This window comes from Anomaloglossus baeobatrachus, chromosome 8, assembly GCF_048569485.1.
Source record: "Anomaloglossus baeobatrachus isolate aAnoBae1 chromosome 8, aAnoBae1.hap1, whole genome shotgun sequence".
NCBI classification, from domain to species: Eukaryota; Metazoa; Chordata; class Amphibia; order Anura; family Aromobatidae; genus Anomaloglossus; species Anomaloglossus baeobatrachus.
In genome coordinates, this window is record NC_134360.1 from 48,695,359 (window position 1) to 48,710,991 (window position 15,633).

Here is a 15,633-nt window from a genome sequence, read left to right on the forward strand (position 1 = left end):
TAAGGTGCCCCATCCGGGCCTCTCTTTTTAACAATGTCCCTCATCCTGGCCCCTATCCTTTAATAATGTCCATTATCCTATAATAATGTCCCCCATCCTATAATAATGTACTCCATCCTGGCCCTGATCCGATAATAATGTCCCTGTCAGAAATGGAAAGGTGACTGCGCATGCGCAACTATCTCCATTCATTTCTATGTTAGCTCTGAAAATTGATGAGTTTGCTTGATCTGATGTGTGTGAGTCTCTGTGGATGTATATGCCATGTATTACCAGTATAACCTGTCCTGACTGTCCATGTGTGTGTCAGTGCCCCCATGCCTGTCCTGACTGTCCATGTCAGTGCCCCCATGCCTGTCCTGACTGTCCCTGTCAGTGTCAGTGCCCCCATGCCTGTCCTGACTGTCCCTGTCAGTGTCAGTGCCCCCATGCCTGTCCTGACTGTCCATGTCAGTGCCCGCGTGCCTGTCCTGACTGTCCATGTGTGTGTCAGTGCCCCCATGCCTGTCCTAACTGTCCATGTGTGTGTCAGTGCCCCCATGCCTGTCCTGACTGTCCATGTGTGTGTCAGTGCCCCCATGCCTGTCCTGACTGTCCCTGTCAGTGTCAGTGCCCCCATGCCTGTCCTGACTGTCCATGTCAGTGTCAGTGCCCCCATGCCTGTCCTGACTGTCCATGTCAGTGTCAGTGCCCGCGTGCCTGTCCTGACTGTCCATGTGTGTGTCAGTGCCCCCATGCCTGTCCTGACTGTCCCTGTCAGTGTCAGTGCCCCCATGCCTGTCCTGACTGTCCCTGTCAGTGTCAGTGCCCCCATGCCTGTCCTGACTGTCCATGTCAGTGTCAGTGCCCGCGTGCCTGTCCTGACTGTCCATGTGTGTGTCAGTGCCCCCATGCCTGTCCTGACTGTCCATGTGTGTGTCAGTGCCCCCATGCCTGTCCTGACTGTCCATGTGTGTGTCAGTGCCCCCATGCCTGTCCTGACTGTCCATGTGTGTGTCAGTGCCCCCATGCCTGTCCTGACTGTCCATGTGTGTGTCAGTGCCCCCATGCCTGTCCTGACTGTCCCTGTCAGTGTCAGTGCCCCCATGCCTGTCCTGACTGTCCATGTCAGTGCCCGCGTGCCTGTCCTGACTGTCCATGTGTGTGTCAGTGCCCCCATGCCTGTCCTAACTGTCCATGTGTGTGTCAGTGCCCCCATGCCTGTCCTGACTGTCCATGTGTGTGTCAGTGCCCCCATGCCTGTCCTGACTGTCCCTGTCAGTGTCAGTGCCCCCATGCCTGTCCTGACTGTCCCTGTCAGTGTCAGTGCCCCCATGCCTGTCCTGACTGTCCATGTCAGTGTCAGTGCCCGCGTGCCTGTCCTGACTGTCCATGTGTGTGTCAGTGCCCCCATGCCTGTCCTGACTGTCCATGTGTGTGTCAGTGCCCCCATGCCTGTCCTGACTGTCCATGTGTGTGTCAGTGCCCCCATGCCTGTCCTGACTGTCCATGTGTGTGTCAGTGCCCCCATGCCTGTCCTGACTGTCCATGTGTGTGTCGGTGCCCCCATGCCTGTCCTGACTGTCCATGTCAGTGTCAGTGCCCGCATGCCTGTCCTGACTGTCCATGTCAGTGTCAGTGCCCCCATGCCTGTCCTGACTGTCCATGTGAGTGTCAGTGCCCCCATGCCTGTCCTGACTGCCCATGTCAGTGTCAGTGCCCCCATGCCTGTCCTGACTGTCCATGTCAGTGCCCCCATGCCTGTCCTGACTGTCCATGTCAGTGTCAGTGCCCCCATGCCTGTCCTGACTGTCCATGTCAGTGTCAGTGCCCCCATGCCTGTCCTGACTGTCCATGTGTGTGTCAGTGCCCCCATGCCTATCCTGACTGTCCATGTGAGTGTCAGTGCCCCCATGCCTGTCCTGACTGTCCATGTCACTATCAGTGCCCCCATGCCTGTCCTGACTGTCCATGTCAGTGTCAGTGCCCCATGCCTGTCCTGACTGTCCATGTCAGTGTCAGTGCCCCCATGCCTGTCCTGACTGTCCATGTCAGTGTCAGTGTCCCCATGCCAGTCCTGACTGTCCATGTGTGTGTCAGTGCCCCCATGCCTGTCCTGACTGTCCATGTGTGTGTCAGTGCCCCCATGCCTGTCCTGACTGTCCATGTGTGTGTCAGTGTCCCTATGCCTGTCCTGACTGTCCATGTGTGTGTCAGTGCCCGCATGCCTGTCCTGACTGTCCATGTGTGTGTCAGTGCCCGCATGCCTGTCCTGACTGTCCATGTGTGTGTCAGTGCCCGCATGCCTGTCCTGACTGTCCATGTGTGTGTCAGTGTCCCTATGCCTGTCCTGACTGTCCATGTGTGTGTCAGTGCCCGCATGCCTGTCCTGACTGTCCATGTGTGTGTCAGTGCCCGCATGCCTGTCCTGACTGTCCATGTGTGTGTCAGTGCCCGCATGCCTGTCCTGACTGTCCATGTGTGTGTCAGTGCCCCATGCCTGTCCTGACTGTCCATGTGTGTGTCAGTGTCCCTATGCCTGTCCTGACTGTCCATGTGTGTGTCAGTGCCCGCATGCCTGTCCTGACTGTCCATGTGTGTGTCAGTGCCCGCATGCCTGTCCTGACTGTCCATGTGTGTGTCAGTGCCCGCATGCCTGTCCTGACTGTCCATGTGTGTGTCAGTGCCCGCATGCCTGTCCTGACTGTCCATGTGTGTGTCAGTGCCCGCATGCCTGTCCTGACTGTCACTGTCAGTGCCCCCATGCCTGTCCTGACTGTCCCTGTCACTATCAGTGCCCCCATGCCTGTTCTGACTGTCCCTGTCACTATCAGTGCCCCATGCCTGTCCTGACTGTCCCTGTCACTATCAGTGCCCCCATGCCTGTCCTGACTGTCCCTGTCACTATCAGTGCCCCCATGCCTGTTCTGACTGTCCCTGTCACTATCAGTGCCCCCATGCCTGTCCTGACTGTCCCTGTCACTATCAGTGCCCCCATGCCTGTTCTGACTGTCCCTGTCACTATCAGTGCCCCCATGCCTGTTCTGACTGTCCCTGTCACTATCAGTGCCCCCATGCCTGTCCTGACTGTCCCTGTCACTATCAGTGCCCCCATGCCTGTCCTGACTGTCCCTGTCACTATCAGTGCCCCCATGCCTGTTCTGACTGTCCCTGTCACTATCAGTGCCCCCATGCCTGTCCTTACTGTCCCTGTCACTATCAGTGCCCCCATGCCTGTCCTGACTGTCCCTGTCACTATCAGTGCCCCCATGCCTGTCCTGACTGTCCCTGTCACTATCAGTGCCCCCATGCCTGTTCTGACTGTCCCTGTCACTATCAGTGCCCCCATGCCTGTCCTGACTGTCCCTGTCACTATCAGTGCCCCCATGCCTGTTCTGACTGTCCCTGTCACTATCAGTGCCCCCATGCCTGTCCTGACTGTCCCTGTCACTATCAGTGCCCCCATGCCTGTCCTGACTGTCCCTGTCACTATCAGTGCCCCCATGCCTGTTCTGACTGTCCCTGTCACTATCAGTGCCCCCATGCCTGTCCTGACTGTCCCTGTCACTATCAGTGCCCCCATGCCTGTTCTGACTGTCCCTGTCACTATCAGTGCCCCCATGCCTGTCCCTCTACATCTGTTTGGCGGGATCCCTGTGTTCTCACCTGCTGCCGTCCGGCTATAACACATAACTCTCTATGTAAATGATCTGAATATGAAATAATTAACAGAAAGAGAAATTACAAAAATAAATTTGGTTAAAAGATTTTTTATTTAATGATGGTTTTATTTTCCCTTCATATCATAGCACCAACATATTCCGCGGCCCTGTACAGGGACGTCCATCATTCATATCAGGGACAATTTATAAAGAAGCCAATTAACCTATCAGTATATTTTTGGAGTGTGGGAGGAAACCGGAGAACCCGGAGGAAACCCACGCAAACACGGGGAGAACATACAAACTCCGTGCAGACTTTCTTGGTCGGATTTTCTTCCGTGACCCGAGTGCTGCAGACACCAGTGCTAACCACTGAGCCACCGTGCCGCCCAAGAGATATGGTGAGAAGACACCATTATGGTGGAAGACTGAGATGTGACTTTCCACCCGTCTTCTGGAAGACTTCATCCATGTGCTGCCATCCTGGCCCGGGCCGATGATCGGACTGATGATGGAGCTGGATGGTCAGTGATGGATCTTCTCAGGTTTGGTTACAAGAACCATCTTGTTTCCACAGGAGCCGCAGAGAAACTTCTCAGTGTCGGGGGAATCTGTCCAACGTCCGACTCTAGAATGGGAGACAAAGCTTATATTACAGAATGATACTAAAAGTACAAACACATCCAAAATCAATGACAGAGCCCCGTCATGTCTGACTGCAGAAGCCGTGAAGCAAGCAGTGGTAGTAACTCACATACACCCCACAACCAGTGTCCATGGTTTATGTGATCCTACCTGCCCTGGCATCCTGAGCATTGATATATCACCGGGTAGTGAAGATCCCAATTGTGATATACGGTAATGGGTGGGAGATCCGGGTGGATCTGTGCCACCTTCTCACAATATGGCTCCCATAGCTGGTGGTGGCCATGTTCTCCTTTGCCATCGATGATCCAGCAGGCAGCCATGACACATCTCATGGATCAATGTGTCTCGTAGTCGATCTGAGGAGAAAGAAACAAATAATTACAATCAGGAGTAAAGACGTACGGAAGATTTCACTGCAGATAATCTATAAATTGTGCCCGATGTGAGGCCTACCTGCAGAATCGCAGAGTTTATCCGATAAGTGCATGATGACGTAGCGCACCCCGTTAGACATCCAGTGGTCGGTGCGACCAGCTTTCCTTATCAGCCTTTTATTCCATCTGATGTGCATATGTGCAGGAAGCTACAAAGAAAGGAAGGAAGGAGAAGATACAGAATATAGCGGTATAATATATATATACTGGATCTAACCCTCAACTCATTATCCCCCATATCACCCTATACCTACAGGATATAGAGGTATATACAATATATACTATATATACTGGATACACTAATCTAAAGGCTGCTTTACACACAACGATATTGCTAGCGATCTCATTAGCGATGTGACACGCCCAGATCGTTGTAACGATTTGCCGAGATCGCTCATAGGTCATTTTGTAGCAATCACATGTACACATCTCACAAACGACCCTACATCGTTCCGCGATATATTGTTTGACAAAGGCGGTCGTGTGGATGTTGTTCGTCGTTTGAAGGGTATCAAACGTAGCAATATGTCTGCTGCGATCCAAACGACGAACAATATTTTGAAACTGAACGACGTGTCAACGATCAACGATTTTTACCCTATTTGCGATCGTTCTGAGTCACACGCAACAACGTCGCTAACGATGACGGAAGTGTGTCACGAAAACCGTGACCCCGACGACATATCGTCAGATAAATCGTAGCGTGTAATGCGGCCTTTACTCTAATTCTTCACTCAGTAACTCCCATATTGCCCAGTACTTACATATTATAGAAATATATACGCTATATACAGGACACACTGACTCTCGCCCTAACCCTTCACCCCCGTAACCCCCTATACGGGGCTGTGTGCTATACCTGGTTCTGAAACACCGTCCGGTTATAAAACTTGAACAGACGTCTCTTCAGCTTCTCCTTGTTCTTCTGGAAGCTGGTGACGTATGTGGATGTGGGAGAAGACAGATCTCTCAGGATACAGTAATTGATGGGACGCTCCTGTCTCCTGGGGATAAAACATCAAATATATATATACTAAGAGCGAGCACGACCTATAGACAATAACAGCGCCACCTAGTGACCAGATAACATGAACATGACCAGATAATACGGATATACAGGAATACATTACCTCGCTGTCTCCTCCTGCACAAAACTGAATTGTGGAGAATCGGGCTCTGGAGAAAAGAACAAATATCGTCATTTACTTCTTTGTGGTTCAGTTTTCAGAATCAATAAAAAGTCTATTTTTACAGGAAGGAGTTTCTGATCCTTCCAGACGCTTTATTACAGACCTGACTCTATGTATAACAAGTGAGGGCCAGAGCCGCCATCTTCATCCTCAAGGCTCCATGGAGACCTCGGAATAAGTGGATGAGACTGGAAGAAAGAAACATAAAGACCCGAACTATAAGAATGAATAAGCAGCGATATAGCGGAATAATCACATAATGCGGCGGCCACCGATCACCGCTAGATGCCGGAGCCACGGACCGTGCTGGAGAGAAGCGAGTGCTCACCTGATGGAGATTCTCATGGTGAGAAGACCCCATTATGGTGGAAGACCAAGATGTGACTTCCACCCGTCTTCTGGAAGACTTCATCCATGTGCTGCCATCCTGGCCCGGGCCGATGATCGGACTGATGATGGGGCCGGATGGTCAGTGATGGATCTTCTCAGGTTTCGGTTACAAGAACCAAATTGTTTCCACAGGAGCCGCAGACAAACTTCTCAGTGTCGAGGGAATCTTTCCAACGTCCGACTCTAGAATGGGAGACAAAGCTTATATTAAAGACTGATACCAAAGGTACAAACACATCCAAAATCAATGACAGAGCCCCGTCATGTCTGACTGCAGAAGCCGTGAAGCAAGCAGTGATAGTAACTAACACATACACCCCACGACCCGTGTCCATCATTTATGTGATCCTACCTGCCCTTGCATCCTGAGCATTGGTATATTACCGGGTAGTTGGGCTCCCAATTGTGACATACGGTAATGGGTGGGAGATTCGGGTGGATCTGTGCCACCATCTCACAATATTGCTGCCATAGCTGGCTATGGCCAAAATCTGTATCGCCATTGATGATCCAGCAGGCAGCATGACACATCTCATGGATCAATGTGTCTCGTAGTCGATCTGAAGAGAAAGGAAATAAATAATTACAATCAGGAGTAAAGACGTATGGAAGATTTCACCGCAGATAATGTATAAATTGTGCCCGATGTGAGGCCTACCTGCAGAATCGCAGAGTTTATCCGATAAGTGCATGATGACGCAGCGCACCCCGTTAGACATCCAGTGGTCGGTGCGACCAGCTTTCGTTATCAGCCTTTTATTCCATCTGATGTCCATATTTGTATGAAGCTACGGAGGAAGGGAGGAGAAGATACAGAATATAGAGGTATAATATATATATATATATATATATATATATATATATATATACTGGATACACTGATCCTAGCTCTAACCATCTATTCTCTATCCCCCCATATTGTCCCATATGTACAGAACATAAACATGTATACTATATATACTGTATACACTGCCCCTAGACCTAACACTCATTATCCCCCATATCACCCTATACCTACAGGATATACAGGTATATACAATATATACTATATATACCCTGAATACACTAATCTTACTCTCTAATTCTCCATTCACTATCCCCCATATTGCCCTGTAGTTACATATTAGAGGTATATACTATATATACAGGACACACTGACCCTTGCCCTAACCCTTCACCCCCGTACCCCCCTATACGGGGCTGTGTGCTATACCTGGTTCTGAAACACCGTCCGGTTAAAAAACTTGAACAGACGTCTCTTCAGCTTCTCCTTGTTCTTCTGGAAGCTGGTGACGTATTTGGATGTGGGAGAAGACAGATCTCTCAGGATACAGTAATTGATGGGACGCTCCTGTCTACTGGGGATAAAACATCAAATATATATATACTAAGAGCGAGCACGACCTATAGACAATAACAGCGCCACCTAGTGACCAGATAACATGAACATGACCAGATAATACGGATATACAGGAATACATTACCGCGCTGTCTCCTCCTGCACAAAACTGAATTGTGGAGAATCGGGCTCTGGAGAAAAGAACAAATATCGTCATTTACTTCTCTGTGGTTCAGTTTTTGGAATCAATAAAAAGTCTATTTTTACAGGAAGGAGTTTCTGATCCTTCCAGACGCTTTATTACAGACCTGACTCTATGTATAACAAGTGAGGGCCAGAGCCGCCATCTTCATCTTCAAGGCTCCATGGAGACCTCGGAATAAGTGGATGAGACTGGAAGAAAGAAACATAAAGACCCGAACTATAAGAATGAATAAGCAGCGATATAGCGGAATAATCACATAATGCGGCGGCCACCGATCTCCGCTAGATGCCGGAGCCACGGACCGCGCTGGAGAGAAGCGAGCGCTCACCTGATGGAGATTCTCATCTTCGCTGCTGTCCTCTGTGTCGGACGCAACATCTCTGCGGCATCTTTTGTTCACCAGTAACTAGGAAGAAGAAGAATAAAAAGTTGAAAGAAATAATCTTAAAATTTCCATAATTTCAAAAAGACAAAATATTCCAGAATCCGCCGCTCACCTGGTCACCTATACCGCTGCCGTCTGTAGCAGACTCAATAATAAAGCGACGTTTGCGCTTATAATTAGACATTTTCTCAATCAGAATTGCAAAAAATATCCTCACTCCTCAACTTCTATCACCCTCAAAGGAAGAAGAGGCCGAGAGCGTAACTTTTACCAGCTCTTCCCATTGTGATGTCATAACTCGTGTGACATCATCATATCATTCTAGAACTCGGATATTGTGACATCAGTAACAGCGGGCATTCTGATGGATTGACATGGACAGTGCAAAATATGAAAAAGTATTCATACCCCATGAACTTTTCCACTTTTCTATGTTATACCCACGTAAAAATGTATTTTATTGCTATTTTATGTGACTTACCAACAGTAAATAGCAAGAATGTGAAGTGTAACGGAAATGATACACGATTTTCTAAATATTTTGAAAATATGTATTTGAAAAGTTATGATGTGCATTTGTATTCACCCCCCACTGAGTAAACACCTCTCACTGGAAATATTACTGTACATCTTCTAGAGGGTGAAATATTTGCCCGTTCTTCATAGCCTTTTGCATCTACCCCAAAAAGTTGTACTTTGGTCTCATCTGATCGGAGCACCGTCCCCTCGGCTGCTTCTCTAATTAGTGCTCTCCTTCTTCGGATGTCAGTTTAGGTGGACGGCCATGTCACTAAAAGAAAGCATTTGGCGCATTGAGCAGGGCCAGCTCCAGGTTCGTGTGGGCCCCGGGCGAAAGAGTCTCAGTGGGTCCCATGCGCAGACAGACACATACATACACAGATACGTACACATACAGGCATATGTACATATACATATTTAAAAACTAATTCACATAAATACATATAAATAGACATGAATATATACACAGTCATATTCACTGACATATATAGATATACACATCATACATGCATACACAGACACATTAGAGGTATTATTAATATGGGGAAGTCAGCAGCAGCCTCATTCACCTCCCCACTTGTCTCCGTCGAGCTCCTCCAGGGCATGTGGCTGTGCCGCCATGATTTGTGGCTATCACTAACAGTCATGAACGCGTACACTTACACTGCTGTATATACATCACCACAGGAGGGGCTGGGGGCTACAGTATATACATCACAGGAGGGGCTGGGGGCTACAGTATATACATCACAGGAGGGGCAGGGGGCTACAGTATATACATCACAGGAGGGGTTGGGGGCTACAGTATATACATCACAGGAGGGGCAGGGGGCTACAGTATATACATCACAGGAGGGGCAGGGGGCCACAGTATATACATCACAGGAGGGCCTGGGGGCTACAGTGTGAGATGCCGAGGGGAGAAGTACTAGAGAACAGGTATATTTCCCCTTGGTTCATTTCATATGCCTCCCTGTACTGATTGTGGAGCGGTCAGCACATGCAAATGGGCTTCGAAAAGCTGGGAAAGTTATATCTGGCTCAGCAGTTACTTAGTCGCTGAAGCCTGTTGATTTTGGTGTAATTTAGGCTTGCTTTTTCCTGGAGTAATCAGTAGGAATGGCAGTGGGACTGGTTGCTCCCCTTTCCACATTCAGTCCAGGTTTTGAGTAATCACTGTGTAGTGCACCATGGGGCAGGTGTTTTAACCTATCGTCATCGGGCCAGTGGTGCAGATCCTCTCTGCCGTCATGGGGTGCCTTGGCCAGTGTCATGTCCCCACCGTAGTCTGCTCCTGCGACTTCTGCTCCGATCGCCAGGCGATGCCGTGTTCCCACAATGGATAGTGCTGGTGATGGGAGAGTAGTCGGTGCCCGTGACTCTGCTGAGCACAGGCTCCGCTCATCCACTAGGCTGGGTTTCCCTGGAACATGCAGTACCACTGGCTGACTGTAGGTGGCGTGTGTCTTCCAGCTGAAGTTGCTATCATTCACCTGCAGCCAATGGGAAGACACCACAGCCTTCTTATTCCTCCTCCTGTCATGTGACCACTGTCAGAGATAGTTTGTATTCCTGGTTCCTGTGCTGTTTGTATTTTGATTCCTGTGCGCTGAACTTAATTGTGTTCTGACTACCCTTCTACCTGTCATTTATGAACCTCGCTGTCCGATCCGGATTTTGACCTCTGCTTCGTTTGCTGATTACGTCCTTGCCTGCCGATTCTGTCCCTGTTCTGCAATTCCTGGTTTGACCCTGCCTGACGACTACTCTCTCGGACTGCAGCCTTCCACGGGTAGTGATCATCTTGGGCCTTGTGTAATACCAAATCCCTGTATAGGGGTTAAAGGGTTCCAGTGTTCTAGGGGTCCTGCTTGGTGAGTGGCTTCCCTCTAGCCTGTCCATTATAGCCCGTCTGAGTCTGTGGATCCAGGCAGGCGTTACTGCCAGGTTCCGTTGCCCCAGGCAGGGAAGGATGGCGGTGGACGGGAGGCAGGAATGGAGGATGAGGGTGGTAGTTCGAGGTGAAGGATGGGGGTGACGGTTAGGAAACTCTATCAGATGATCGTGGCGCCACCTGTGGTATGCGGCTGCCGCTGCAGGGTCTTGGGATTACCCCGGGGAGGATGATGGAGGACGGGGGTGGTGGCAGTCCCCGTTGGCGCTGCAGCGCTGGGCGACGGTTAAAGGAGAGACAGGGGCTGCAGTTACAAGTCTCTTTACTCGCAGGTTGTTCAAGCGCTGCCCCAGAGTGCCGTTCTCTGCCACGGTGGGCTCCAGCCAATCCCAGATCCGTCGGCGGTCATCACCAGTGCCCGTAAAAGTCTGTTAGTGAAGTGCCCTCTGGTTGCTGTCCGGAACCCGGGCCGAGCCTCTTGCTCCACGCTGTGGGCCCACGAAGAGGGAGAAACACTAACTCCACTTGTCAGTGCTAGGTGTTATCCCAATCTGTGCCCAGGAAGCTTCTGAAGGTTCTGTCTCTAGTATGTTGGTTGCTCCTACTTCTACCCCATGTGGTGCCCGCCCCTAGTGGTTGTCCTAGCGACTGGGAAAGTCCCATACTTCATGATGGCTAACTACCCTGTGTGCTCTAGTCCAATCCCCTGTGAATAAGCACCAGGGCCGGTGTCAGCACCTGGCACACCCGGGCAAGTGCCAGGGCCCTGGACAGCCGGGGGGCCTACTCGCCTTCGTCAGTTCTGCTGCCCCCGGGCCGAGTTCCGGGGACCGCAGTCCTTGGCAGGAAACTGTGGCTGACGTCCCTTTAAGGCGCGCAGACCACAGCCTTCGCTGCGTCCTCCTGGTTTGAACTTCATCTGTGGGTGGAGCTACCACACGACATCCTGCTCAGTCCCACAGATGAAGAAAGCGCAGTGCCAGCCAGTGACCCCCGCACAGCACTTCCCTCCAGTGCTGTGTGGACCCCCTCTCCACCGTGACCTGAGCGGTATGTGCTACACACCTCCCCCCACTCGACCTGTATGTGCCCTCCCCGCCCCCCAATTTATGGGCTCCTGTGAACTGTATGGGCTTCTCCCCCCTGAGATGTATGCCCTGCCCCCCCGAGCCGTATGTGCTGTCCCCCCGAGCCGCGTGTGTGGGCCCCCCCGAGCCGCGTGTGTGGGCCCCCCTAGCCGCGTGTGTGGGCCCCCCAGAGCCACATGTGTGGGCCCCCCAAGAGCCGCGTATGTGGGCCCCCCAAGAGCCGCGTATGTGGGCCCCCCAAGAGCCGCGTGTGTCTGTATGTATGCAGCAGAGCTGTGTGTGTCTGTATGCAGCAAAGCTGTGTTTGTCTGTATGCAGCAGAGCTGTTTGTCTGCTGCAGAGCTGTGTGTGTGTCTGTATGTATGCAGCAGAGCTGTGTGTGTATATAAACTTTTTGGGCAGCAGAGATGTGTGTGTGTGTGTGTGTGTGCAGAAGAGCTGTGTGTATATATTTATATGTTTGTGTCTGTGCATATGCAGCAGAGATGTGTGAAACAGTGCTATCAGGGTGTGTGTGTGTAGCAGAGCTGTGTGTATGTATGGATTAGAGCTGTGCGTGTGCCCCCCATAGACATCTGTGCGCCCCCCCAGAGCACTATGCAACCCACCCCAGTAATGTGTATACCCCAGAGCTGTATGCTACTCCAGTAACATCTATGCCCTCCAATAATGTCTATGCCCCCTGCCTCTCCTGTGATGTATATATTGCAGCCCCCAGCCCCTCCTGTGATGTATATACAGCAGTGTCAGTGTGCACTGTGCACGGCCATGTCTGTTCATGATGGCCATCATGCAGCACAGCCACATACCCAGGAGGAGCTGGGTGGAGACAAGCGGGTATGTGTCTGTATGCATGTATGTGTATATATGTATGTCAGTGTATATGACTGTATAGATTTGTCTGTTTATATGTATTTTTGAGAGTTTGTCTTTAAATATGTATATGTATGTATATGTATCTGTATATTTGCATGTCTGCGTGTGGATGGGGCCACTGAGACTCTTCCGCCCACAAAAACCTGGAACCGGCCCTGAGGAGACGTCTGCAAAAAAACACCACGCCGTTCATAGATATTGCACCTTGTATCGTTCTGAATAAGGTCTGATCTGTTTATATACAAACTATTGCTGATGCAGAACCCAACGCCCTAATAATTAAGAGCCTTTATTATCCTATCAGGAAAAAAAATGAAGAATAAATGTAAAAGGAATGAATTCCCACAAGCATCACCTGCACAGATCTAGGGCAACAATTCCCAGCAATGAAGCTTTAATTTTTGGTCGTCTTTTTTTCCCCCCCATCTTCCAACCTACCTCCACTCCACATTCACTCAATGGCCTCGGTGACCATCCTGCCGTCGCTCATCTCCAGTCTCCATATCCTCCTGAGCTGCACCGAGGGTAGTATAGTCACAGTCACTGGATTAAAGAATTGTAAACTCAATGGACAAAGTTAATGATTTCTTTGAGGCCATTCAACCATCTAATGAAGGAGTGGGGAACGTCCGGCCTGTTTATATCATTTAATTTTGGCCTCTGGTCACTCGGCCTCTTTTTTAGCTTTAGGCCCTTTAATTATTCATAAATGTGCACGATATTATGCCCAACGCTGGCTTGTACTAACATCAGGATGTTGTGTGGGAGTTGATGTGCTGTGCACTCCAGTGTACCCTTTGTGCTGTATACATCAGGCTCAGTTTTTCCTATGTGATGCATACAGCAGGCTGGGTACCCTATGTCATGTATAAACAGCCGACTCCGTGTACCTTATGTGATGGATATAAAACAGGCTCAGTGTAGCTTATATGATATCTATATATATTTATTTCATATATATACTGTGCGTGTGTGTGTATACATATATATATATATATATATATATATATATATATACACACACACACACGCACACCAGGCTCAGTGTACCCCATGTGATGTATATACAACAGGATCAGCGCACCCTATGTGATGTATATACAGCAGGCGCAGTATATCTTAATATCTTATGTGATGTACATACAGCAGGCTCAGTGTTCCCTAGGTGATATACTGTATGTGTATATATATATATATATATATATATATACACAGTCATATTAAAAAGTTTGGACACCCCTATTAATGTTAACCTTTTTTCTTTATAACAATTTGGGTTTTTGCAACAGCTATTTCAGTTTCATATATCTAATAACTGATGGACTGAGTAAAATTTCTGGATTGAAATGAGGTTTATTGTACTAACAGAAAATGTGCAATACGCATTTAAACAAAATTTGACCTGTGCAAAAGTATGGGCACCCTTATCAATTTCTTGATTTGAACACTCCTAACTACTTTTTGCTGACTTACTAAAGCACTAAATTGGTTTTGTAACCTCATTGAGCTTTGAACTTCATAGGCAGGTGTATCCAATCATGAGAAAAGGTATTTAAGGTGGCCACTTGCAAGTTGTTCTCCTATTTGAATCTCCTATGAAGAGTGTCATCATGGGCTCCTCAAAACAACTCTCAAATGATCTGAAAACAAAGATTATTCAACATAGTTGTTCAGGGGAAGGATACAAAAAGTTGTCTCAGAGATTTAAACTGTCAGTTTCCACTGTGAGGAACATAGTAAGGAAATGGAAGAACACAGGTACAGTTCTTGTTACGCCCAGAAGTGGCAGGCCAAGAAAAATATCAGAAAGGCAGAGAAGAAGAATGGTGAGAACAGTCAAGGACAATCCACAGACCACCTCCAAAGACCTGCAGCATCATTTTGCTGCAGATGGTGTCAATGTGTATCGGTCAACAATACAGCGCACGTTGCACAAGGAGAAGCTGTATGGGAGAGTGATGCGAAAGAAGCCGTTTCTGCAAGCACGCCACAAACAGAGTCGCCTGAGGTATGCAAAAGCACATTTGGACAAGCCAGTTACATTTTGGAAGAAGGTCCTGTGGACTGATGAAACAAAGATTGAGTTGTTTGGTCATACAAAAAGGCGTTATGCGTGGAGGCAAAAAAACACGGCATTCCAAGAAACGCACTTACTACCCACAGTAAAATTTGGTGGAGGTTCCATCATGCTTTGGGGCTGTGTGGCCAATGCCGGCACCGGGAATCTTGTTAAAGTTGAGGGTCGCATGGATTCATCTCAGTATCAGCAGATTCTTGACAATAATGTGCAAGAATCAGTGACGAAGTTGAAGTTACGCAGGGGATGGATATTTCAGCAAGACAATGATCCAAAACACCGCTCCAAATCTACTCAGGCATTCATGCAGAGGAACAATTACAATGTTCTGGAATGGCCATCCCAGTCCCCAGACCTGAATATCATTGAACATCTGTGGGATGATTTGAAGCGGGCTGTCCATGCTCGGCGACCATCAAACTTAACTGAACTGGAATTGTTTTGTAAACAGGAATGGTCAAATCTACCTTCATCCAGGATCCAGGAACTCATTGAAAGCTACAGGAAGCGACTAGAGGCTGTGATTTTTGCAAAAGGAGGATCTACAAAATATTAATGTCACTTTTATGTTGAGGTGCCCATACTTTTGCACCGGTCAAATTTTGTTTAAATGCGGATTGCACATTTTCTGTTAGTGCAATAAACCTCATTTCAATCCAGAAATATTACTGAGTCCATCAGTTATTAGATATATGAAACTGAAATAGCTTTTGCAAAAACCCAATTTGTTATAAGGAAAAAAGGTTAACATTAATAGGGGTGCCCAAACTTTTTCATATGACTGTATATATATAATATATATTCAACAAGTTCAGTGTACCGTGTGTGATGTATAAGCAGCAGGCTCAGTGTGCCCCATTTGATGTATAAATAGCAGGCTCAGTTTACGCTATGGGAGGTAAACAGCAGTCTGTGTAGCCTATGTGATGTATATACAACAGGCTCAT

The 15,633-nt window shown here is 48.6% G+C and overlaps 2 protein-coding genes across 2 annotated transcripts in view; one reads left to right on the forward strand and one right to left on the reverse strand.

Moving 5' to 3' along the window:
- RAD18 (RAD18 E3 ubiquitin protein ligase) overlaps window positions 1-15,633 on the forward strand; it is a 394,915-nt gene that overhangs the window by 299,879 nt on the left and 79,403 nt on the right.
- Window positions 6,026-8,416, reverse strand: LOC142249164 (germ cell nuclear acidic protein-like). The gene is made up of 9 exons (XM_075320764.1): window positions 8,345-8,416; window positions 8,176-8,253; window positions 7,951-8,035; window positions 7,788-7,833; window positions 7,517-7,658; window positions 6,962-7,091; window positions 6,656-6,863; window positions 6,242-6,486; window positions 6,026-6,101 (listed from the first exon to the last, which is right to left on the reverse strand). Exons 1-8 carry the CDS (start codon window positions 8,414-8,416, stop codon window positions 6,399-6,401), a joined length of 849 nt encoding a protein of 282 aa, XP_075176879.1. The 3' UTR covers window positions 6,026-6,101; window positions 6,242-6,398.

What these genes read in the sequence shown, in the direction of transcription:
- LOC142249164 (XM_075320764.1), bottom strand. Translation starts at nt 8,416, where the DNA reads ATGTCTAATTATAAGCGCAAACGTCGCTTTATTATTGAGTCTGCTACA. An exon ending in AAGATGAGAATCTCCATCAG is followed by an intron (nt 8,036 to 8,175) that starts GTGAGCGCTCGC and finishes TCTTTCTTCCAG; the next exon opens with TCTCATCCACTTATTCCGAG. An exon ending in CTTGTTATACATAGAGTCAG is followed by an intron (nt 7,834 to 7,950) that starts GTCTGTAATAAA and finishes TCTTTTCTCCAG; the next exon opens with AGCCCGATTCTCCACAATTC.